Source organism: Coregonus clupeaformis, chromosome 12 (assembly GCF_020615455.1).
Source record: "Coregonus clupeaformis isolate EN_2021a chromosome 12, ASM2061545v1, whole genome shotgun sequence".
In the NCBI taxonomy this organism is placed as follows: Eukaryota; Metazoa; Chordata; class Actinopteri; order Salmoniformes; family Salmonidae; genus Coregonus; species Coregonus clupeaformis.
Window position 1 is genome coordinate 38,561,619 of NC_059203.1, and position 25,481 is coordinate 38,587,099.

A 25,481-nucleotide genomic window follows, 5' to 3' on the forward strand; every position below is an offset into this window, starting at 1 on the left:
TGTCCTTGAGTGGGCCAGCCAGAGCCCGGAATTGAACCCGATCTAACATCATAGCTGTGCAGCAGCGCTCCCCATCCAACCTGACAGACCTTGAGAGGATCTGCAAAGAGGAGTGGGACAAAATCCCTCCTGAGATGTGTGCAAACCTGGTGGCCAACTACAAGAAACGTCTGACCTCTGTGATTGCCAACAAGGGTTTTGCCACCAAGTACTAAGTCATGTTTTGCAGAGGGGTCAAATACTTATTTCCCTCATTAAAATGCAAATCAATTTATAACATTTTGACATGCGTTTTTCTGGATTTTTTTGTTGTTATTCTGTCTCTCACTGTTCAAATAAACCTACCATTAAAATTATAGACTGATAATTTGAGATTGATGAGAGAAAAAAACAATTTAATCAATTTTAGAATAAGGCTGTAATGTAACAAAATGTGGAAAAAGTCAAGGGGTCTGAATACTCTCCGAATGCACTGTATGTTGTTCTCTAGAGCGCATAAAAACTGATGATTTAAGCATATGTACTTGGATGGTGTCCATAGTGATCGTGTCCCTGCTTACAAATATCTGGGCATCTGGATAGATGAAAAGCTGTCTTTTGGAAATCATATTGATGAGTTAGTAAAGAAGCTGAGAATAACAATGGGCTTCTTCTATAGAAATATAGTAGAAAGCAGATTATTCAGTCGACATTCCTATCGATCCTAGACTATGGCGGCATAATCTATATGAAGGCAGCCGTGACTTCATTAAAGCCGTTAGATGCAGTTTATCATAGCGCACTGCGCTTTATTACGGGCAACAGTTTTAGTACTCATCACTGCATTCTCTACCAGAAAGTTGGTTGGCCTTTTTTGATGTCACGTAGATTGATACATTCCTATGTTTTCATTTATAAAGCTCTTTTACAAAAAGTCCCACTGTACCTAACATCTTTACTAAACTTTAGACATATGAGTTAACACACTCAAGTCTCAGGGATGGCTAACTCTGGAAATTCCTTTGGTCACTACTGAGTTAGGTAAATCAGCTTTTAGTTTTCTTACACCTTATTTGTGAAAAATCTTCAAAATGTTCTTAAATGCGATGTTTTGGTGCCTCTAGGACAATTCAGAAAGCTGATTGAGGACCTTTTACTGATTAATGTGTTTGTTTTTTATGATAGTTTTTTTCTTTCTGCTTGCATTTTGTATTTATATTGATGTGTCTATTTTCTGTAATTCAGGGCTCATCTGTAAAATAGACCTTGGCCTCAGTTTGACTCCCTGATAAAATAAAAGTTAAATAAATATGGTTATTATTCATTCCCCCTGAGGTTAAGCAGACACATGCTCACATGGACTGGTACACATGTGGAGAATAACACAGGACACTCACAACGAGAGAGGTCCGTCTGAGGTGAACACATAGTGTTCAGATACAGTGTAATCACATGCTTTTAAAACCGTTCCTTACAATCGTTTTTTGACAATTACTTGTTCTTCTTTGACAACCTTACCTGTGCAGTTTGGTGGATGAGGATTCATGGTTTGGGCTAGGCCCCTTAGTTCCAGTGAAGGGAAATCTTAACGCTACAGCAGACAATGACATTCTAGACGATTCTGTGCTTCCAACTTTGTGGCAACAGTTTGGGGAAGGCCCTTTCCTGTTTCAACATGACAATGCCCCCATGCACAAAGCGAGGTCCATACAGAAATGGTTTGTCGAGATCGGTGTGGAAGAACTTGACTGGCCTGCACATAGCCCTGACCTCAACCCCATCAAACACCTTTGGGATGAATTCAAATCAAATCAAATTTGATTCGATTTGCCACATGCGCTGAATACAACAGGTGTAGACATTACAGTGAAATGCTTACTTACAAGCCCTTAACCAACAATGCAGTTTTTGTAAGAAATTAAGTAAAAAATAGATTAGTAAAAAATAATTAAAGAGCAGCAGTAAAATAAAATAACAGTAGGGAGGCTATATACAGGGGGTACCGGTACAGAGTCAATTGGAACGCTGACTGCGAGCCAGGCCTAATCGTCCAACATCAGTGCCCAACCTCGCTAATGCTCTTGTGGCTGAATGGAAGCAAGTCCCCACAGCAATGTTCCAACATCTAGTGGAAAGCCTTCACAAAAGAGCGGAGGCTGTTATAGCAGCAAAGGGGGGACCAACTCCATATTAATGCCATGATTTTGGAATGATGTTTGACGAGCAGGTGTCCACATACTTTTGGTAATGTAGTGTATCTTGGATTACATTCATTATGGCCATGCCGATGGAATAAAAAGAGAGTAGTTGGCTAACCGCTACGATAGACCCGAGCAAGATAAAAGCGATGCAGACCAGAGACCAGGATCACAGCCAGGAAGACTAAAGAGACACAAGCCAGGCACTAGGGCTGTTACAGTAGCAGACAGTTGTGGACAAAGTACCCAATTGTCATATTTGAGTAAAAGTAAAGACACCTTAATAGAAAATCACTCAAGTAAAAGTGAAAGTCACCCAGTAAAATACTACTTGAGTAAAAGTCAAAAAGTATTTGCATTAAAGGTCAATGTAATTAGTAAAATATACTTAAGTATCAAAAGTAAAAGTATAAATCATTTCAAATTCCTTATATTAAGCAAACCAGACAGCATCAATGTTCTTGTTATTTTAATTTACATATAGCCAGGGGCACACTCCAACACTCAGACATAATTTACAAATGAAGCATGTGTTTAGTGAGTCCACCAGATCAGAGACAGTAGGGATGACCAGGGATGTTCTCTTCAAAAGTGTGTGAATTGGGCAATTTTCCTGTCCTGCTAAGCATTCAAAACGAGTACTTTTGGGTGTCAGGGAAAAAGTATGGCGTAAAAAGTACATTATCTTCTTTAGGAATGTAGTGAAGTAAAAGTTGTCAAAAATATAAATAGTAAAGTACAGAACCCCCCCAAAAAGAGTACTTTAAATATGTCCCCCAGAGGCCAGTCACCCACCCAGTATCCACTCTCTCTGGTTAGCCCCTCGCTGGGCCAGCATATGAGACAGCGACAGGAGGCTACTAGGAAAGCACTGACCAAGCCAGCACACAGCATTGCACGTGTACCTGTATACCTACAACACACACAGCACAGACACACACACACGTCAAGTCCACTCACAAATTACTGGAAATGACATATGGATACTCGGTACAGAGTGGGTCAACCCAGAATCCGGTCACCTCTTCTCTTCCCACCTTCTTTCCATTCTCACTATTTTTCACTTTTACCCCATTCTGTCTAAATCGGTTTTTCATACATGCTGCATCTCTATAGCAGTTTTTTTTTTTCTGTCTGAGGAGTGTGCCTGGTGTTCTTTTTTTGGTTGGAACAGTGAAGTGAGAAGTGTCTACTGGCTTCTAAAAGCCCTGCTGATTCTGCTGAGATGAACTGCAGGAACAGGTGCACCTCCACACATGCCAAAGTACAAACAAGTAAGCTGTGGATTTCAGCTCCTTATGTTCATTTGAGCTACAGTAGAACACTGAAAACATTCAGGGGCATTAGTGTGTCAGACTACACACAGGGCTGCCCAATTCTGGTCCTGGAGGGCCGAAACACTTCTGTTTTTTGTTTCTACCTGGTAGTTAATTGCACTCACCCGGTGTCCCAGGTTTGAATTAGTCCCTGATTAGGAGGAGAGGATAAAATCCTGAAATGTTCGGCCCTCCAGGACCGGAATTGGACAGCCCTAAAGAGAGACCCCTACCGGTCCTCCAACACCACTTCTTGCAGCAAGTGGATTACAAAGCTTAAATTGATGTAATCTTTTGTGTACAGACTACGTAAACATCTGACCAAATTATGCTATATTTAAGTTGTAGGTTAACCAAGATTAGTTTTGATGCAATAATAGAGATCACATACCATTCCTGTTCAGAGAAAAGATCATGGATTATATGCTGATGGTGTGATCTGACTGTAGTACTGTTTCACATAGTAGATCACAGTTTATAAAAAATGTACCAAGCCATCCTTTTCTACTTGTTTTCTATTTCCACTCCAAAGTTCTTCTTCAATGGTCTCATCTTAAGTTTTACCAACTGGGATACCACACAAAAAAATTATAACAATCATGAAAAAAGACAATCTTAATCGTATTGTAGAACATTTCTTATTGCGTAAAATTACTTTGCTCAATTGGTGATAATTGAGCTGAACAAATCAATCCTGTTTTACATTGTTATAAAATGGAAATACATGGCTATGGGAGGGGCAAGAGTGTTGAGGTTCTACATCAGTTATATCAGACCAGAAATGCAATAATTGACTCTTATTGGTTACTTACGATACCATTTTTTACAAACATGAGTCAAAATAACCTTGTACATTGGCAAGGAATACAATTCTTAACTTAAAACAAATACATGGATCTAAAACAAAAATATTGCTATTCAGGTAACTCGCGATATGATATTGCAATTTTCAACAAAGACAGTTTCATTAATACAATGTCCCATTTAATTGTGTGGCTCACTGATATAACAAACAAACAAGACATTGATTTGGACCATAGGCACTCCATCCAGCCATCCACATCACACATAGAACCATGGCGACTGACAGATTCTGATATCTCTGGCTCCACTGCCTTCTGCCCTGCTTTCCTCAAGTCTATATTACACCCAGCACCAAGCCAACTCTAGTCTTCACAGGCACAGTGTCTTGCAGTTCAATGGGCATCCATCAGTTACAAAATAGAAACCAGTATCTCTACATGTATATTACATATACGTTTTTAGACAATGTGAAAATATGAGGCAAAATAAAGCAACAGCTCCCCTATTCTTCTTGTTCAGATTCCTCCATTCTATGCATTCCTTTCATGTGAAAATATAGGCTGTTTTACACTTGACCGACTGATCAAAACATCTTGCACATGAAACAAAGGCATGATACATCCTTTCACATATACAAACACCCTTTAATTCTGGATTTTACATGGTCTATCTCTCCATGAACCGATCCAGCTAAATTAGGTTCTCTGAGAAACACATCAACAACTAACTGTGGACCTGAATCCCAAGTGGCTTTCTATTGATTGTTTTGTTTAGAGATTATGGGGACCAAAGGTCCTCTTGATGGGCGTCTATAACCCTGTACACACCTAGCTGTATACTGCATGCAAAGTCACACCTATGTTTTAGAGCAGGTGGATAGTATGGCAATGCACTAGTGTGTGCCGTGTCTGTGACAGATAGTATAAGAGCTAGATAGAGACAGCAGTACAGACATCAGTACAGACAGGTCCAGAGTAGCATGCTATGTGGAAGATTTGCCCGTGTGTCAAGAATAAATCTCTTGCTCCATTCTCCACATCGATCTTTCGATATGCAACGCATTCCATCTCCAGTGTCACTGCACTCAGGAACATAACCCCTCTCCATCCTCCTCCTCCTCTCTCTGTGTGTGTTAGAAAGTAGCATTTAAAGGCAGGATGACCTTCTATGAGGGATTTGCTGCCATGGCTCTCGGGGGTTGGGTGGGACACATCGAGTACTAAGGAGAGGCCCTCGGCCAGTGGACAGGGTGTGTCGATCGAAGGCCCGTTGGGGACGTGGGTGGAGGGGAGGTCCTCATGTTGTCACAGGCAGAGCAGGCGGGAGCCCTCGTCCCCCTCCTGGCCCTCCATCTGGGGAATGCGGGGCAGCATGGCTGAGCGGGTCAGGCCCCAGAAACGAGGCGGGGACAAATCCTTCTTGGTGGCCGTGAACTTCCAGCCCATGTGGGAGCCACATGTCTGACACTGAGCGATCGTCCAGGCATACCTGGGAGGGGGGGGGGGGAGAGATTTGTGCAGCATGCCACACTTCTTATTGTTGACATAAGGCATCTGACACAGAAACTAATACCCTAGTTGGCTGTCTTCCAATTCCCCTCATCATACAGTATTATGGCATACCAGACAGCATTGCGAATAGAGGCCTGGGGCTTTCTGAGGCTCTCATGCGCAGACATTACATAGAGAAAGAACACAGACTGTGTCTAATCAATACAATCCCCTCTCTCATCCCCTCTCCATTTTCTCCGCAAACCAAAACCCTATCTGGCTGTCACGTGGGAATGGTGGCGGGCCAGGCAAAGGAAGGAAGGCACACAGACAAACCACTCCACTTACCTTTTCTCTCCTATCTGACACCTGTTCAATTAAGACGTTTCCCAGGGTTCTCTTCCTGGCAACAACCTACCATTTGAAGTGGCTGCATGACAAGTATCACACAGAAGCACTTTCAATCAACAGATGAAAATGGCAGTAAACAGCCTAAATCTGTCATGCTGTGTGTCTGTTGCTCTCTCCACAACATGTCTTCTCAGAACAACTTATGCTGACAGGCTGTAATAGCACCCTTCACCAGAAGAGCAGTGCGGCACAGAGCGGTTGAGTGGAGCACAAGGAGCACAATACCTTTCTTCCTCCTCCTCTACCTCCATAGCTCCCCTCTGAGAGGACTTGAATAAGACTAATCTTGACAAGTGCCAGCCCATGGGGAGGATAAGTGGAGGAAGCTATTACTGTCATTATTACAGGAGGCTAACACAGGAGTGATGAGGAGCGCTGAGGACTGATGAGTGGCTTTGGTTGAAGATGCCTTACGTAACAGAACCACTGACAACCCAGGGGAGCTCTCCACTGCTCTCCAAATAGTTCCGGCTCTATGTCAATATGGTCAAGCAAGCCTGGTGTTGCGTGCACACACACACAGTATGTGTATATCCCCACTGAGACGAAGTTGGTTTTAAATAAAGCTCAATGAATACAAGGCACCTCATATTGACAACATGATGCCAAAAATGACAAACGATGCAAAAAATGACAGTACACCAAAAGGCCAGAGCCTTTTGCTTTCAGGTCTTTGGCAGCTTAAATTATTCATGGACCAAAAATGTTATTAATGTGTCCAAGATCACACAACCTGGGTAACGTGACAGGTGCTAATAATAATTTATTATATTATTTTCTTAAATGATTAATATTATGAATAATTTATTACATTATTATGAACACCTCAAAAGTACAGTACATTTCAATAGTGCAATTTATGTTTACATCTGTCAGTGTGTATACTGTACATGTGTCTGTCACTTGAGAATGTAATTTGTGAGTGTAAGGCTGTGGGGTGAGTTTGTATAGTGTGGGGAATGGGTTGGTGTATATCTAAATGTGTGAGAGCGAGGGAATGTACAGTACCAGTCAAAAGTTTGGACACACCTACTAATTCAAGGGTTTTTCTTTATTTTTACTATTTTCTACATTGTAGAATAATAGTGAAGACATCAAAACTATGAAATAACACATATGGAATCATGTAATAACCAAAAAAGTGTTAAACAAATAAAAATATATTTGAGATTTGAGATTCGTCAAAGTAGCCCCCCTTTGCCTTGATGACAGCTTTGCACACTCTTGGCATTCTCTCAACCAGCTTCATGAGGTATTCACCTGGAATGCATTTCAATTAACAGGTGTGCCTTCTTAAAAGTTAATTTGTGGAATTTATTTCCTTCTTAATGCGTTTGAGCCAATCAGTTGTGTTGATCCAAGGTGGGGGGGGGGGGGGGGGTTCAGAAGATAGCCCTATTTGGTAAAAGACCAAGTCCATATTATGGCAAGAACAGCTCAAATAAGCAAAGAGAAACAACAGTCCATCATTACTTTAAGACATGAAGGTCAGTCAATCCGGAACATTTCAAGAACTTTGAAAGTTTCTTCAAGTGCAGTCGCAAAAACCATCAAGCGCTATGATGAAACTGGCTCTCATGAGGACCGCCACAGGAAAGGAAGACCGAGAATTACCTCTGCTGCAAAGGATAAGTTCATTAGAGTTAAATGCACCTCTGACTGCAGCGCAAATAAATGCTTCACAGAGTTCAAGTAGTAGACACATCAACATCAACTGTTCAGAGGAGACTGCATGAATCAGGCCATGGTCGAATTGCTGCAAAGAAACCACTACTAAAGGACACCAATAATAAGAAGAGACTTGCTTGGGCCAAGAAACACGAGCAATGGACATTAGACCAGTGGAAATCTGTCCTTTGGTCTGATGAGTCCAAATTTGAGATTTTTGGTTCCAACCGCCATGTCTTTGTGAGACGCAGGGTAGGTGAACAGATGATCTCTGCATGTGTGGTTCCCACCAAGAAGCATGGAGGAGGAGGTGTGATGATGTAGGGGTGCTTTGCTGGTGACACTGTCTGTGATTTATTTAGAATTCAAGGCACACTTAACCAGCATGGCTACCACAGCATTCTGCAGCGATACGCCATCCTATCTGGTTTGCGCTTAGTGGGACTATAATTTGTTTTTCAACAGGACAATGACCCAACACACCTCACGGCTGTGTAAGGGCTATTTGACCAAGAAGGAGAGTGATGGAGGGCTGCATCAGATGACCTGGCCTCCACAATCACCCGACCTCAACCCAATTGAGATGGTTTGGGATGAGTTGGACCGTAGAGTGAAGGAAAAGCAGCTAACAAGTGCTCAGCATATGTAGGAACTCCTTCAAGACTGTTGAAAAGCATTCCTCATGAAGATAGTTGAGAGAATGCCAAGAGTGTGCAAAGCTGTCATCAAGGCAAAGGATGGCTATTTGAAGAATCTCTAAAATAAAATATATTTCGATTTGTTTAACACTTTTTTGGTTACTACATGATTCCATATGTGTTATTTCATAGTTTTGATGTCTTTACTATTATTCTACAATGTAGAAAATAGCAAAAATAAAGAAAAACCCTTGAATGAGTAGGTGTGTCCAAACTTTTGACTGGTACTGTGTTAGGCATGTATAGAGAGGGGTTACCCTGGAAACCAGCTGTGGAGCATAGACGGCCTGCCGACCAGGTTGAGGTTGCTGGCTTTGTAGACGGTCAGGGTCTCATGGACGTAACCGTGGGGGTTGACATAGGCTGCCATGGGGCCATACAGAGACAAGCTGGAGGAGTGTGAGGGGGGAGAGGGGATGGGGAGAGGGAGAGAAAGTGAGTGAGGAGACCAGGGTAGAGAATGTTTTTATTATCTGAACCACATTGTACAAAAAACGGCTGAATTGAGTGTACAAATGACATGCAAATATTAAAGTATACGAATAGACTAAAACTACAAATATTCTAAAAGTATACAAATATTCTAGAATTACACCAACATACTACAATGACCCAGGCGAGGGGACTAAGGTTGGAGTAAGGTTGAATCAGACAGTATAGACAGACAGACTGGGACAGTAGCCAGAGAGATGGTTATGAAACTTAACTAGATGAATGTCAAACAAGAGACACCAAGTTGCTTAACCCTTCCTTACTCGCTCTAATTTGAGCAGGAGTACACATGCACCTGCAGCTTCATTAATCTAGTGTGTTTGAAACGCGTACTTTATTAAACAGATCATTAGTCATCAGCTAAACTCAGCTAAAAAATAAACTAATAATAATAATTTGTAAAAATCCAAATAACTTCACAGATCTTCATTGTAAAGGGTTTAAACACTGTTTCCCATGCTTGTTCAATTAACCATAAACAATTAATGAACATGCACCTGTGGAACGGTGCACTAACAGCTTACAAACAGTAGGCAATTAAGGTCACAGTTATGAAAACTTAGGACACTAAAGAGGCCTTTCTACTGACTCTGAAAAACACAAAATGAAAGATGCCCAGGGTCCCTGCTCATCTGCGTGAACGTGCCTTAGGCATGCTGCAAGGAGGCATGAGGACTGCAGATGTGGCCAATAAATTGCAATGTCCGTACTGTGAGACACCTAAAACAGCGCTACAGGGAGACAGGACGGACAGCTGATCGTCCTCGCAGTGGCAGACCACATGTAACAACACCTGCACAGGATCAGTACATCCGAACATCACACCTGCGGGACAGGTACAGGATTGCAACAACAACTGCCCGAGTTACACCAGGAACGCACAATCCCTCCATCAGTGCTCGGACTATCCGCAATAGGCTGAGAGAGGCTGGACTGAGGGCTTGTAGGCCTGTTGTAAGGCAGGTCCTCACCAGACATCACCGGCAACAACATCGCCTATGGGCACTAACCCACCGTCGCTGGACCAGACAGGACTGACAAAAAGTGCTCTTCACTGACGAGTCGCGGTTTTGTCTCACCAGGGGTGATGGTCGGATTCGCGTTTATCGTCGAAGGAATGAGCGTTACACCGAGGCCTGTACTCTGTTGTGGGATCGATTTGGAGGTGGAGGGTCTGTCATTGTCTGGGGCGGTGTGTCACAGCATTATCGGACTGAGCTTGTTGTCATTGCTGGCAATCTCAACGCTGTGCGTTACAGGGAAGACATCCTCCTCCCTCATGTGGTACCTTCCTGCAGGCTCATCCTGACATGACCCCCAGCATTTAGCAGACGCTCTTATACAGAGCGACTTACAGATTGGTGCATTCACCTTATGATACGCAGTGGGACAACCACTTAAGAATATTATTTAATTTAAAATTTTGGGGGGGTGGGGTAAGGGGGGGGTAGAAGGATTACTTTATCCTATCCCAGGTATTCCTTAAAGAGGTGGGGTTTCAAGTGTCTCCGGTGACAATGCCACCAGCCATACTGCTCGTTCTGTGCGTGATTTCCTGCAAGACAGGAATGTCAGTGTTCTGCCATGGCCAGCGAAGAGTCCGGAACTCAATCCCATTGAGCACGTCTGGGACCTGTTGGATCGGAGGGTGAGGGCTAGGGCCATTCCCCCCAGAAGTGTCCGGGAACTTGCAGGTGCCTTGGTGGAAGAGTGGGGTAACATCTCACAGCAAGAACTGGCAAATCTGGTGCAGTCCATGAGGAGGAGATGCACTGCAGTACTTAATGCAGCTGGTGGCCACACCAGATACTGACTGTTACTTTTGATTTTGACCCCCCTTTGTTTAGGGACACATTATTCAATTTCTGTTAGTCATGTCTGTGGAACTTGTTCAGTTTATGTCTCAGTTGTTGAATCATATTTTGTTCATACAAATATTTACACGTTAAGTTTGCTGAAAATAAACGCAGTTGACAGTGAGGACGTATATTTTTTTGCTGAGTTTATGTAGATCTGCCTGTTCACTAGCAGGGCTGCACAGAACAGAACACAGGTCTGGAGAAAACTGCTTTTGGTTGCCTGCGTTTTGGAACACTCAATATCTCAAACACACACACACTAACAGTGTATCCATACCACTCTGATGACCCCATAGATAAAGTACTGAGTGTTCAGGGACACTGATGATAAACTCCAAACCATTTGAGGATTTACAGATTATAGTTATTATTCAATTTAATGGGTCTTTAAAGATGCACTATGCAGATATCGCCCCGCCATTTCTTGGATGCAGAAATTCTAACAGTTAGCTTAATTTCAGTTTATGTGACAAAACAAGCAAATATAGTTTAGAGAATCATTGTACCATCTAAACTGCTGTGAAATATATTTTCCATAACGAAAAATATTGTATTTTCAGCTGTTTGAAGCTGGTGTACAAAACAAAGTAGAAGACGCAAAAATGAAACTTACATGCTGACCACACCACCCGTGTTGCATGCGTGAGAGTTGCAAAATAAATGTACACATAAATGTTATTCAATCATTTCATCCAAACTGCTAGAGCACATAAAACGAGCGTCTGCGTAGCCAGGCGCTAAAATAGAACTTGGCTTGACTTGCTGCAAGTCCTGCCTCTCCCATCTCCTCATTGGTTTTTAGGAGCATATACCCGGTGATTGAAAGATGAACGAGGTCCACACTCCAGTCCAGTTGGTGGTGGTAATGCACCTTAAAGTTGGTTGCCAACCGCCATATAAAATCCACAGAAAAAGAAAAGAAGACTGAACGAGGAGAGATTACGAAAAACTAACTAGGTTTCCCCTTTTATCTGTGGATTAATTGTCGGCGTAGAGAACACACGATTGTGTGTGACTCAAAATGAGTCCAAATTCTACAAAGATCCAGCAAAAAAAAAATTGACCTTGTACATTTCAGGGAAAATAACAACCCAATGTTTATATCCCAGGACAATTTAGCTAGCAACATCAAGCTAGCTAGCTAAATGTCCATGAACGTTTCATATGTGTTTCGACCTGTCCCAAAATTAATATAGTTGGTTCAGAGTTCGTTTTGATATTTCAACCTGCGTGTCCTGATCGTGTCTGGTGTGGATGGACAAAATCAACATGCGTGCGATGGCGTGCACGGGCGCACATGTGCCCGGTGTAGTCAGCATGTTAAGCACGGAAAGCATAGAAATAGTGCACATAGAACAGATCTACCGCTTCTTAGAGTTGCGTTCAATGGGAATGACAGATCTATACCACACATTTCTATTTGAATTTGGTCAGGTAGCCCAAAAAGTTACATATTGCAGCATTAAGCAAATTATTTACAATTGCTAATACACATGAACGGTTCTCAACTTCTGCTAAAAAGCCCAATGGCCATGGCAGCTGGTCCATTACCATCAAGACAGCCTGCCCCTCAGGTTCTGGAAACCCACTAAATGGATGTTATGTTGAGAGTCTGTTTAATCCAAACTTTATGACCTTTTTAAATATTACACACAGTCAACATTCAATATCTAAATATTTGTCCTGTTTAAATGTTTCAGTCAGCGCATCTTTCCATTCATTACTGAGACCAAGACTGCTGCTACATTGTTGTAGTGTACTAGCCTCGCCTCCTGTCACTAGTTTTTTTTGTTTTAGGTCTCATGAATGGAATATATGGCAACATGAGATTATTCACTACTCCTACTGTCATCCGGTCAGTGTCAGTCTGTGTGTCTGGTTGGTGTAGGCAGGCAGCACCGAGTGGCCTCAGAGAAATGCTGCTTATGTGATGAGTGGATGCATCGACTTGTTAGCGACGCTAGAAGATCATGCGTTTAAAAGTGTGTGTGTGTGTGTGGGAGGTTAACCAAATGCCAAACAGTCGTGTCCAAAATGGAACTAAAGGTCAGCTAATTAATTTCTAGTCATTAGCTGCCCTGTCCTGCCCCAGGTGACAAGAAGACTGGCTGCCCCAGGGGGGTCAAGTGACAAGAGGACAGGGAGGGTGGAGGGCAGAAGGGTAGGGGGAGAGGGGTGGAGGGGAGGGGGGTGGATGGTGAGAGGGGAATGGGAGAGGAGTAGAGAGTGGAGGGGAGAGGGGTCGGGTGGAGGAACGGGGGAGAGTAGCTCTGGTAGTGGTGCCATGGACTTGTCTGCAATCAAAGGCTCGTCTCATCTAAAGCGACTACCTCAGTCAACAGACCACACCCCCCACTGAGACTGACAGAGGGAGGTGGAGGGAGCAAAGTAGACACATGCAATCCCAATGCCCACACACAATACCAGCTCATTCTGACTCACTGACAACCAGTGTTAGACTACTCTACAGACACACACACACACTATTGGGACAGTCTAGATGCATCTCTCCCTCACCTGAAGATCTCGTTCTTGGTGGTGATCTCCGTATCTTGGCACTGCTTGCAACACAGCGAGGTGCACTGTGGGAGAAAACACAACATATATGACTTCATGTTCAATCCAACTTCTGTAGCAGTAGCAAACATCACTGTTGTTATTGCCTGTGCTAGGAGGTTATGTAACAGCCTGTAATTGGCCACCTCGCTAGGGGTGCGTGTAACCCTCATTCTCCAGGCAAAAGCAGGGGAGTACATATCTTAAAATCAGAAAGTTGGAGCTAGAGAATTACCTCACATATTGATCTAGCCATACTGACAAACACATCTATCACCTCTTAATGGTCTTGCCCAAAGAGATTACTGTTCTAATCTTATACCATTCTAATTCCATTTCTATGATCTTGCTGAAATCATAAGCGAGTCCAACAACTGGGAGAGTATGTCTTTGTGTGCTCCGAATCCTTGTTTATTAAAAACAACACTTTTTGTTTTAAGTGAGAAGTAGGCATTGGTCTGATGCAGAAAAAGAAAATCCACATGAGCACCACAATGCCTACTCCACCCATGCTCTACCAAGGTTTTCCAGCACACAGCTTTAACCTACTACAGTAGCTATGTTGGTCTATTGTATTTCAAACAATGTGTAGGCAGGTTGCTTAGGATTCAAACCTTCTCAAAACAGCCTAATTCATACTCTTATAGGAGGTGCTTCCACAATAATGTGATTTGTACCGCATACAAGGTCAAGTATTGGATTCTTTACACACCACACTAATCCCATTACACTACCTTTTCACCTTTAAAATAATTATATTAAACAAGCTTTCCTTTTATACTTACAAGACCATCATGCTTGATTGAGCAAGCTGTTTTGTCTTGTATTAATGTGGTGCCTGCTTGGTACTTCCTTAAACCTTTTTATTTAGCAATACATGTCATTGAAGAATTTTTAGGGTCAGTAGGTGCCCAACATAACACCAGGTGGTGTGTTGGATAGTCACTCATACAGTGCATTTGGAAAGTATTCAGACCCCTTCACTTTTTTCACATTTTGTTACCTTACAGCCTTATTCCCAAAATTGATTAAATTATGTTTTCCTTCAATCTACACACAATACCCCATAATGACAAAGCGAAAACAGGTGTTTAGCTTGTTTACATAAGTATTCAGAACCTTTTCTATGACACTCGAAATTGAACTCAGGTGCATCCTGTTTCCATTGATCATCCTTGAGATGTTTCTACAACTTGATTGTAGTCCACCTGTGGTAAATTCCATTGATTGGACATTATTTGGAAAGGCACACACCTGTCTATATAAGGTCCCACAGTTGACAGTACATGTCACAGCAAAAACCAAGCCATGAGGTCAAAGGAATTGTCCGTAGAGCTCAGAGACAGGATTGTGTCGAGGCACAGATCTGGGGAAGGGTACCAAATACATTCTGCAGCATTGAAGGTCCCCAAGAACACAGTGGCCTCCATCATTCTTAAATGGAAGAAGTTTGGAACCACCAAGACACTTCCTAGAGCTGGCCGCCCGGCCAAACTGAGCAATTGTGGGAGAAGGGCCTTGGTCAGGGAAGTGACCAAGAACCCGATGGTCACTCTGACAGCGCTCCAGAGTTCCTCTGTGGAAATGGGAGAACCTTCTAGAAGGACAACCATCTCTGCAGCACTCCACCAATCAGGCCTTTATGGTAGAGTGGCCAGACGGAAGCCACTCCTCAGTAAAAGGCACATGACAGCCCGCTTGGAGTTTGCCAAAAGGCACCTAAAGGACTCTGACCATGAGAAACAGCATTCTCTGGTCTGATGAAACCAAGATTGACTCTTTGGCCTGAATGCCAAACGTCACGTCTGGAGGAAACCAGGCACCGCTCATCACCTGGCCAATACCATCCCTACGGTGAAGCATGGTGGTGGCAGCATCATGCTGTGGGGATGTTTTTCAGCGGCAGGGAATGGGAGACTAGTCAGGATCGAGGGAAAGATGAACGGAGCAAAGTACAGAGAGATCCTTGATGAAAACCTGCTCCAGAGCACTCAGGACCGCAGACTGGGGCAAAGGTTCACCTTGCAACAGGACAACAACCCTAAGCACACAGCCAAGACAACACAGGAGTGGCTTCGGGACAAGTCTCTGAATATGCTTGAGTGGCCCAGCCAGAGCCCGTACTTGAACCCGATCGAACATCTCTGGAGAGACCTGAAAATAGCTGTGCAGCGACCCTCCCCTTCCAACCTGACAGAGCTTGAGAGGATCTGCAGAGAAGAATGGGAGAAACTCCCCAAATACAGGTGTGCCAAGCTTGTACCATACCCAAGAAGACTCGAGGTTGTAATCGCTGCCAAAGGTACTTCAACAAAGTACTGAGTAAAGGGTCTGAATATTTATGTAAATGTTTTATATCCTTTATTTGTAATAAATTAGCAAACATTTCTAAAAACCGGTTTTTGCTTTGTCATTATGGGGTATTGTGTGTAGATTGATGAGGGGGAAAACAATTTAATCAATTTTAGAATAAGGCTGTAACGTAACAAAATGTGGAAAAAGTCAATGGGTCTGAATACTTTCCGAAGGCAAGCTTTGACTCTCCTCTCTTTAACTAGAACAATTGCATTTTGAGCAATTGCTGGATAAGCACAAGCATATTACACTTGTGCTTATCAGACTGCATCTCTCCCGCCTCCGTGCGCACAGTGGGGAGAGGGAGTGAGAGAGTCAGCAGCCGACAGCAAAACAGGGACAGTCAGATACTTTTATAGCAGGAATCAACATAATGCATAGGCAATTACTGTTGACCAAATAATGGTTTTAGAACAAGAACATTTAGCAGCAAAATCACAGAAAATTACCGACGTAAGCAAAATGCTTTGGTAAGAGGAAGGCAATGTCGGCATCTGTAATTTTCGGTTTATCGTCCCAGCTCTAGTCAGAGTGATGGATTAGAGAAGAGGTGCTTTAACACTGGCAGAGCTCTCAATGCCTGGGAAAGCTCACAAAAGAAGGCAGCATCTCCGACCCACCACCTCAGAGGGGAAATGATCATCACTCTATATAGGCAGTGGCTAAATATAAAACTAGTGCATTAGAGTAGAGTAAAGAGAACGGAGAGGGAAGAGAGGGGAGGGAGAGGCAGGGGAGTCTGCCACAGAACAACAGGGAGGAGTAGGGGTAAGATTAGATCAGTTGGGGTACAGCTGGATGGATTCGTGGTGGGTGTAGGGTTACATATCAAACAGTGTGTGTCACGAACAGAAGAGGACCCAAGAGCGCAAGTTCAAATTCAGAGTTCTTTATTCAAGGTTACAGGCGGGAAGAGGAGTCCCAGGGGTGTCAGGGGTCTTTCAGGGTCCTCCTGTGGGTACCTGTGCTCCGGGGGTCACCAAATGTCCGGGGGTGTCCAGTCCAAGTGCTTAGTGTGTGTGTTCCCCAGTGATGGAGCGGCGTATCGGGCTGAGGGTGGTGAAACGTCTGGGCACGCTCATCTGGTGGTCGGAGACCTGGGGGAACACACACACACAACAGCAATATGAATGGCAGGCAGAAGTACAGATCAGGGCTGGGCAAATATCGTGGTGAGAGACAGAAGGCAGAAACGAGTTACCGGAGGGGCTGAAGATCGGAGAGTAGTCGAGGTCCAGAAGGCAGGTTGGGATAGACGGGGCAGTAGAACAAGGAGGCAGTCAAGAAAGGATCGGTATCACAAACAGGAGTCAGAGCGCAGACAGGCAGGTTACTGGTCCGGGTTTGAAGACGATCTGACAGGGCTTGGCTGAAAACCAGGGCTTGATATACTGGGAGTGGTAGTGGGGAAATGCAGTTCAGCTGGCAGAGTAATTAGAACAGAGTGAGGCAAGGTGAGGATGGTGAGTGGGAAATGCAGTGCAGCTGGCCAGGTAACAAGAGCAGAGCAGGGCAGGTGGAGCTAGTTAGGCTGAGTAGAGAGAGGGAGGTGAGCAGAGTGGAAGATAATTGAATGCAATTAATGTTGCTACCAGGGAGAGAGAGTGCTCATGACAGGACCCCCCCTCCAAGGGACGGCCCCAGAAGTCCCAAGAACAACATCATGCCGGGAGGGTGGAGGGGAGCAGGCGGCGGGTCAGAACTCCTCCGAGCGGTCCGAGTGAATCTCCTCATCCTCAGAAGGAGCTGGAGGGTCACGGTCGGGAGACAGGACAGGCACTGAGACAGGAGCAGGGCGGGCCGGACGGCTAGGAACCCCTCTTGGACGGCCCCTACGGATTGCAGGCTGATCAGGATGTAGTCGGTGGAAGTCAGTGATAAGGGTCCGGTCCACTATCCTCCTGGCCGGGATCCAGGTCCTCTCCTCTGGACCATAGCCCTCCCAATCAACGAGGTACTGGAGACCCCTACCCCTTCGCCTAGAGCGGAGCAGCCGCCGGACGGTGAAGACAGGACCGCCATCTACGAGGCGCGGAGGAGGTGGCGCCGGAGCTGCAGGGACCAGGGGACTTTCATGGACCGGCTTGACCTTGGAGACGTGGAAGGTGGGGTGGACCCGCATGGAAGCGGGCAACTGAAGTCGGACCGCCGTTGGACTGATGACTTTCTGCACAGGAAAAGGACCAATGAAGCGAGGGGCCAGCTTTCGTGATACAACCCGCAGCGGCAGATCCCGGGCAGACAGCCAGACCTTCTGACCAACCCGGTAAGTAGGTGCTGGGGTCCTCCGTCGGTTGGCACCGACGGCGTAGCTGGTTCCAGACTTCAGGAGCACAGTGCGAGCCTGGGCCCAAGTGCGGCGGCAGCGGCGGGCATACGCAAGAGCAGACGGACAGGTGGCATCCGCCTCCTGGCTGGCAAACAGTGGAGGTTGATACCCGTAGACACACTGAAAGGGGGAGAGCCCGGTGGAGGAACTGGTGAGTGAATTATGGGCATATTCCACCCAGAGCAGGTGTTGAGCCCAGGCCCGGGGATTTTGGGAAGCCACACACCTCAGTGCCTTCTCCAGCTCCTGGTTCATGCGTTCAGTCTGGCCGTTTGACTGCGGGTGGAATCCAGACGATAGGCTGGCGGTGGCCCCAAGGAGATGACAGAACTCCTTCCAAAAGGTTGCTGAGAATTGCGGGGCCCCGGTCTGACACTATATCCTGGGGTAGGCCATGAATACGAAACACATGTTCCAGGACCACCTGGGAGGTCTCTTTAGCAGAGGGTAGTTTGGGAAGGGGCACGAAGTGGGTCATCTTACTAAAGCGGTCAACAATGGTAAGGATGACTGTGTGTCCGTCAGAGGGCGGAAGGCCCGTAACAAAGTCCAGTGAAACGTGGGACCAGGGCCTCTTGGGTATGAGTAGGGGTTGCAGCAACCCAGCAGGAGGCTGGTTGGGAGTCTTGTTTCGGTTACAAGTGGGACAAGCTCGGATGAATTCTCGGACATCCCGTCTCATCCCCGCCACCAGAACCGCTGGCGGACCAGATGAAGGGTGCGAGTGATGCCGGGATGACAGGCCAGACGGGATTCGTGCCCCCACTGAATCACAGGTGACCTGAGATTTGCTGGAACAAACAGACGGTTGGGGGCGCTGGTGCTTGGACCTGGCTGGTCCCGAAGAGCCTCCATGACCTGCTTCTCGATCTCCCAGGTGAGGGCCGCTACGACCAAGTGGCTGGGAAGAATGGGAGCTGTCATGGCGGTGGTCTCGTCCTTCTGAAACATCCGGGGAAAGAGCATCAGGTTTGATGTTGCGAGATCCCGGGCGGTAGGAGAGCGTGAAATTGAAGCGCGTAAAGAACAGAGACCACCGCTGTTGACGGGAGTTCAGCCTCCTGGCTGTTTGGATATACTCCAGGTTCTTGTGGTCTGTCCACACTACGAATGGTTCCTTTGACCCCTCTAACCAGTGCCGCCATTCTTCAAGGGCGAGCTTGACAGCCAACAGCTCGCGGTTCCCAATGTCGTAGTTGCATTCGGCAGGGGTTAGCCGACGGGAGTAGAAGGCACAGGGGTGCATCTTGCCATCCTCAGCTGCTCTTTGAGAAAGCACTGCACCCACTCCCACGTCCGAAGCATCTACCTCCACCACAAACTGCCTTACTGCATCTGGCATCTGGAGGATGGGAGCAGAAGTGAAACATGTCTTGAGGATATTGAAGGCCTTATCAGCAGCTGATGTCCATTGGTACGGTTGTTTAGTGCTGGTTAGCGCCGTGAGGGGTGCAGCCACTGTGCTATAGTTTCTGATGAATCTCCTATAAAAGTTGGCAAAGCCCAGGAACTGTTGCAACTTCTTCCGAGACTCAGGAACTGGCCAGGAAGTGACAGCCGACACCTTCGTGAGATCCATCTGAATGCTGCCCTCGGTCACCACATACCCCAGGAATGAAACGGTCTTGGCATGGAACTCGCACTTCTCTGCCTTCACGAAAAGAGAGTTCTCCAGCAGGCGGCGCAGGACCAACCGGACGTGGTGCGTGTGTTCTGACAGAGTCTTTGAGAATATTAAAATATCGTCAAGGTACACAAATACGAACGTATTTAGCATGTCCCTGAGGATATCATTCACTAGGGCTTGAAAAACTGCTGGGGCATTGGTGAGGCCGAAGGGCATGACGAGATATTCATAGTGGCCGGTTGGTGTGTTGAACGCTGTCTTCCATTCGTCTCCCTCCCTCATCCGCACCAGATGGTAGGCATTGCGAAGGTCCAGCTTAGTGAATACAGTGGCTCCCTGCAGCAGTTCGAAGGCAGACGAAAGTAAGGGCAGTGGGTAGCGATTCTTAACCGTGATGTCGTTCAGACCCCGGTAATCTATGCATGGACGAAGAGAACCGTCCTTCTTGCCGACAAAGAAGAATCCCGCTCCTGCGGGGGAAGACGACGGTCTAATTATCCCGGAGGCAAGAGAGTCATTAATGTAGTCCTCCATGGCCTTTCTTTCCGGGGCTGACAGTGAATACAGACGACCCTTGGGAGGTGCTGTGCCAGGCAGGAGATCAATCGCGCAGTCATAGGGTCTGTGTGGGGGGTAGAGATGTCGCCTTGGATTTGTTGAACACCTCTTTCAGGCTGTGGTAACAGGCCGGAACATTGGATATGTCGGAGGTAGCGCTAGATCCTTCCCGGTGAACGGGCAGGGTGGCCCCCTTAAACAGGTCTGGTGACAACTCCTTCCCCACTCACGGACTGTTCCTGTCTCCCAGTCGATGTGGGGGTTGTGCTGACGGAGCCACGGGTATCCAAGAATGAGTGGTTGGCCAGGTGAGTGTAGGAGGTGAAACTGGATGGACTCCTGGTGGTTTCCTGACAGCAGGATTGTCACAGGGGCGGAGATATGAGTGACAGTGCCAAGATGATGCCCATCCAGGGCTCGTGCAGGAATGGGTTGTGTCAGTTGATGATGGTTCACGCCCAGTTGCTGTGCAAGCTCAGGGTCCATGATGTTTGCTTCGGCCCGGAATCCACAAGGGCGGCCAATGTATGAGTCTTGTCAGAAAGCTGAAGGCGGAGATGAAGCAGGGTCTTTCGGATGGAGGGAGACTGAAGGCTTGTTGAGCTCACCCGGATCTCCCCTACACCTGGTGAGCTGCGGCTTTTGCCGGACAAGTAGCGACACGGTGATTCTCGCCACCACAGTAGAGGCAAAGGTTGGAGCTTAGACGGCGCCGACGCTCCTCGGGAGTCAGAGAGGCACGGCCAATCTCCATGGGCTCAGGCTGATTGAGTTGGCTATGGGACTTGACAGGCAGGGGCTGGACAGAAGCGGTATCGACCCGAGTACGGATGGCAGGTTGACTGAGACGGCCCTTCTCCCTCCTCCGGGTCTGTATACGGCGGTCAATGCGAACGGCAAGGTCAATGGCGGCATCAAGCGTTGAGGGCGGGTCATGGGAAACAAGCTCGTCCCTGATATAGTCCGCCAGGCTATGGAGGAAGGCTTGCACCAGTGCCTCTGGGTTAAACGAGCTTTGACTGGCCAGGGTACGAAAGTCAATGGAGAAGTCTGCCACTGTCCGATTGCCCTGACGGATGGTGAGCAGAGCTTGTGACGCTTCGGCTGTTGGCGAGCCTAGGTCAAAGACCTTTAACATCTCCTCCTCAAAGGCACTGAAGGAGGCACAGGCTGGGGGTTTGCCGGTCGAATTCCGCCGTTCCCCACAACCGAGCTCGACCGGTGAGATGTGTGATGACATACCCCACCTTGGCTCCCTCTGTTGAGAAAGTCCTGGGCTGTAGTGCAAACTGGATTCGGCAGCTGCTCAAGAATGGTCTTACTTGCTTCTGGTTGCCATCAAAACGTTCCGGGTTCCCAATCCTTGGTTCAGGAGCGTGGGGATCTGGTGGCAGCACTGCCGGGCCTGCAGCATTGGGACCTCCAGCGGAGGGATGAAGGAGTATCGGTGGTACAGGAACAAAAGGACCAGGGGGGTGCAGGTGGAGTAGCCGGGCTTGAGAGTAGTTGCAGGGCTTGGGCTAGCTGTTGTTGCTGCAGTTGGAACTGTTGTTGCTGCTGGTTGAATAGCTGGAGAAGGGAAGCGATGTCGCCAGCCATCCGATTTATGTCTCCCTCAGAGCGTTCCAGTCGCTGTAGGGCAGTCCTCTCTGGCTCTTCCTCCATCGTGGTCAGGGAGTGCGCTGGGTCCATGATGGTCAGATCGTTCTGTCACGAACAGAAGAGGACCCAAGAGCGCAAGTTCAAATTCAGAGTTCTTTATTCAAGGTTACAGGCGGGAAGAGGAGTCCCAGGGGTGTCAGGGGTCTTTCAGGGTCCTCCTGTGGGTACCTGTGCTCCGGGGGTCACCAAATGTCCGGGGGTGTCCAGTCCAAGTGCTTAGTGTGTGTGTTCCCCAGTGATGGAGCGGCGTATCGGGCTGAGGGTGGTGAAACGTCTGGGCACGCTCATCTGGTGGTCGGAGACCTGGGGGAACACACACACACAACAGCAATATGAATGGCAGGCAGAAGTACAGATCAGGGCTGGGCAAATATCGTGGTGAGAGACAGAAGGCAGAAACGAGTTACCGGAGGGGCTGAAGATCGGAGAGTAGTCGAGGTCCAGAAGGCAGGTTGGGATAGACGGGGCAGTAGAACAAGGAGGCAGTCAAGAAAGGATCGGTATCACAAACAGGAGTCAGAGCGCAGACAGGCAGGTTACTGGTCCGGGTTTGAAGACGATCTGACAGGGCTTGGCTGAAAACCAGGGCTTGATATACTGGGAGTGGTAGTGGGGAAATGCAGTTCAGCTGGCAGAGTAATTAGAACAGAGTGAGGCAAGGTGAGGATGGTGAGTGGGAAATGCAGTGCAGCTGGCCAGGTAACAAGAGCAGAGCAGGGCAGGTGGAGCTAGTTAGGCTGAGTAGAGAGAGGGAGGTGAGCAGAGTGGAAGATAATTGAATGCAATTAATGTTGCTACCAGGGAGAGAGAGTGCTCATGACAGTGTGTGGATAAGGCTCTGTGTGTCCTCGCCTGGTTCATGTATTGAGCAGTGTACCTGGCCTTTAAATTGTAAGGTTTAGTGATGTGTATTTATGGCTCTGTGTGGGTGCGCCTGCGTTCATATGTCTGTGTCTGTCTGTGTGTGCTCACCCGGTCCATGATGTCCAGCTCACAGCGCAGCCTCTGGATGGCACTGCCTATCTTCAGCAGCTGGAGCCGGAGGGCATCGTCTATGGGCAAACAGGCTGCCACTCTGTAGGAGAAATCTGACAGGAAGGAGGGATGGGGAGCGGGAATGTTACAGTTCAGGATTCGCCTAAATCCTAAAGATTTTATGGTTTTAGGTGGCAGGAATATACAGTAGCCTATAGGGTAGACCAGGGAGTTGTACCTATAGCGTTTGTGGGGAGGGAATCATCCTTGAGGTTCTCGTCCCACTCATGGAGCTGTCTCTTCACTCTGTTCATCAGAGTCTCCTGGGGGACAAACAAGAAACCAGGTTACAAACAGGATGTGTGTCTTAACAGTCACTGAACTCATACAGTATTTTTCTAAAACGCATTATGGAATAAATCAGCTCACTCAAGTTACAGTGGCAATGTTCTGTCTGTGCACACACAGTAGTTATATCTAGCCCTGAGAGGTTAAGACACTAACCTATAGAACAGCGATAAGGGTGTTCAGTACTCACAGAGTCATAGAGGGCGTAGACCCAGGGAGGCCATGATGTCATGTTGGCACAGTGGAACTTCCTCTAATTAGAACACAGGCAAACACATAGAAAACAACACCTCAGCAGGAGAACATCTTCATTCATCTGCATTGTGGAACACAAACACTGGGTTGCCAGGTCACATTCAGGAGGGAGCAACTGTATATAGAGGGGACATGATTCCTTTTTCCACATGACAGAGAAGCATGTCTGCTCTAGACAAAACAAGTTTATCTGAACACTCCATAAGATTGGGCCTGAAGTTGAACATGTGTCTCATGTGTCTCGCCCCTGAAGACTGCCACCTCTCCTCTGCATGTTAAACATCCAAACATCCCCTTAACAAACAATTAACCTTCCCTCCGTCCTTCCCACCGTTCCTCCCACCATTCCTATTCCCCCCGCTGTCACTACCACCACACTCTGTTTGTTAACTTAGACAAATTAAAGCAATACAAATTTAAATGAGAGCGTGAGATAACAGACGGTGCATGACTTCACCATCAATAGAAACAACATAGAGACATATAATGTAATCCTTTAAGGCAGGAGTTATCAAACTGGGGTCCGCGGCCAGATCTCTTTTTTTTGTATATGTAATTTAAAAAAAAAATAATACAGTTGAAGTCGGAAGTTTACATACACCTTAGCCAAATACATTTAAACTCAGTTTTTCACAATTCCTGACATTTAATCCTAGTAAAAATTCCCTGTCTTAGGTCAGTTAGGATCACCACTTTATTTAAGAATGTGAAATGTCAGAATAATAGTAGAGAGAATGATTTATTTAAGCTTTTATTTCCTTCATCACATTCCCAGTGGATCAGAAGTTTACATACACTCAATTAGTATTTGGTACGATTGCCTTTAAATTGTTTAACTTGGGTCAAACGTTTCGGGTAGCCTTCCACAAGCTTCCCACAATAAGTTGGGTGACTTTTGGCCCATTCCTCCTGACAGAGCTGGTGTAACTGAGTCAGGTTTATAGGCCTCCTTGCTCATACACGCTTTTTCAGTTCTGCCCACAAATGTTCTATAGGATTGAGGTCAGGGCTTTGTGATGGCCACCCCAATACCTTGACTTTGTTGTCCTTAAGCCATTCTGCCACAACTTTGGAAGTATGCTTGGGGTCATTGTCCATTTGGAAGACCCATTTGCGACCAAGCTTTAACTTCCTGACTGATGTCTTGAGATGTTGCTTCAATATATCCACATAATTTTCCATCCTCATGATGCCATCTATTTTGTGAAGTGCACCAGTCCCTCCTGCAGCAAAGCACCCCCACAGCATGATGCTGCCACCCCCGTGCTTCACGGTTGGGATGGTGATCTTCGGCTTGCAAGGCCGCCTTTTTCCTCCAAACATAACGATGGTCATTATGGCAAACAGTTCTATTTTTGTTTCATCAGACCAGACGACATTTCTCCAAAAAGTATGATCTTTGTCCCCATGTGCAGTTGCTCACTGTAGTCTGGCTTTTTTAAAAGCGGTTTTGGAGCAGTGGCTTCTTCCTTGCTGAGCGGCCTTTCAGGTTATGTCGATATAGGACTCGTTTTACTGTGGATAATGGTACTTTTGTACCTGTTTCCTCCAGCATCTTCACAAGGTCCTTTGCTGTTGTTCTGGGATTGATTTGCACTTTTTGCACCAAAGTACGTTCATCTCTAGGAGACAGAACGCGTCTCCTTCCTGAGCGGTATGACGGCTACGTGGTCCCATGGTGTTTATACTTACGTACTATTGTTTTTACAGATACACGTGGTACCTTCAGGCATTTGGAAATTGCTCCCAAGGATGAACCAGACTTGTGAAGGTCAACAAAAACATTTCTGAGGTCTTGGCTGATTTCTTGTGATTTTCCCATGATGTCAAGCAAAGAGGCACTGAGTTTGACGGTAGGCCTTGAAATACATCCACAGGTACACCTCCAATTGACTCAAATT

General features: G+C 46.3%; 1 protein-coding gene across 2 annotated transcripts in view; it reads right to left on the minus strand.

Moving 5' to 3' along the window:
* Positions 1–3,251: 3,251 nt before the first annotated feature.
* Positions 3,252–25,481, minus strand: part of LOC121577604 (protein cereblon) — a 42,672-nt gene continuing 20,442 nt past the window's right edge. For both annotated transcript variants that reach the window (XM_041891338.2, XM_041891339.2), the window contains exons 6-11: positions 23,516–23,578; positions 23,216–23,300; positions 22,975–23,090; positions 13,433–13,497; positions 8,822–8,953; positions 3,252–5,785 (exon numbers count right to left, since the gene is read on the minus strand). In XM_041891338.2, the coding sequence (XP_041747272.1) occupies positions 5,602–5,785; positions 8,822–8,953; positions 13,433–13,497; positions 22,975–23,090; positions 23,216–23,300; positions 23,516–23,578 (645 nt within the window). In that variant the 3' untranslated portion in view covers positions 3,252–5,601. The remainder of the gene's footprint in view (positions 5,786–8,821; positions 8,954–13,432; positions 13,498–22,974; positions 23,091–23,215; positions 23,301–23,515; positions 23,579–25,481) is intronic.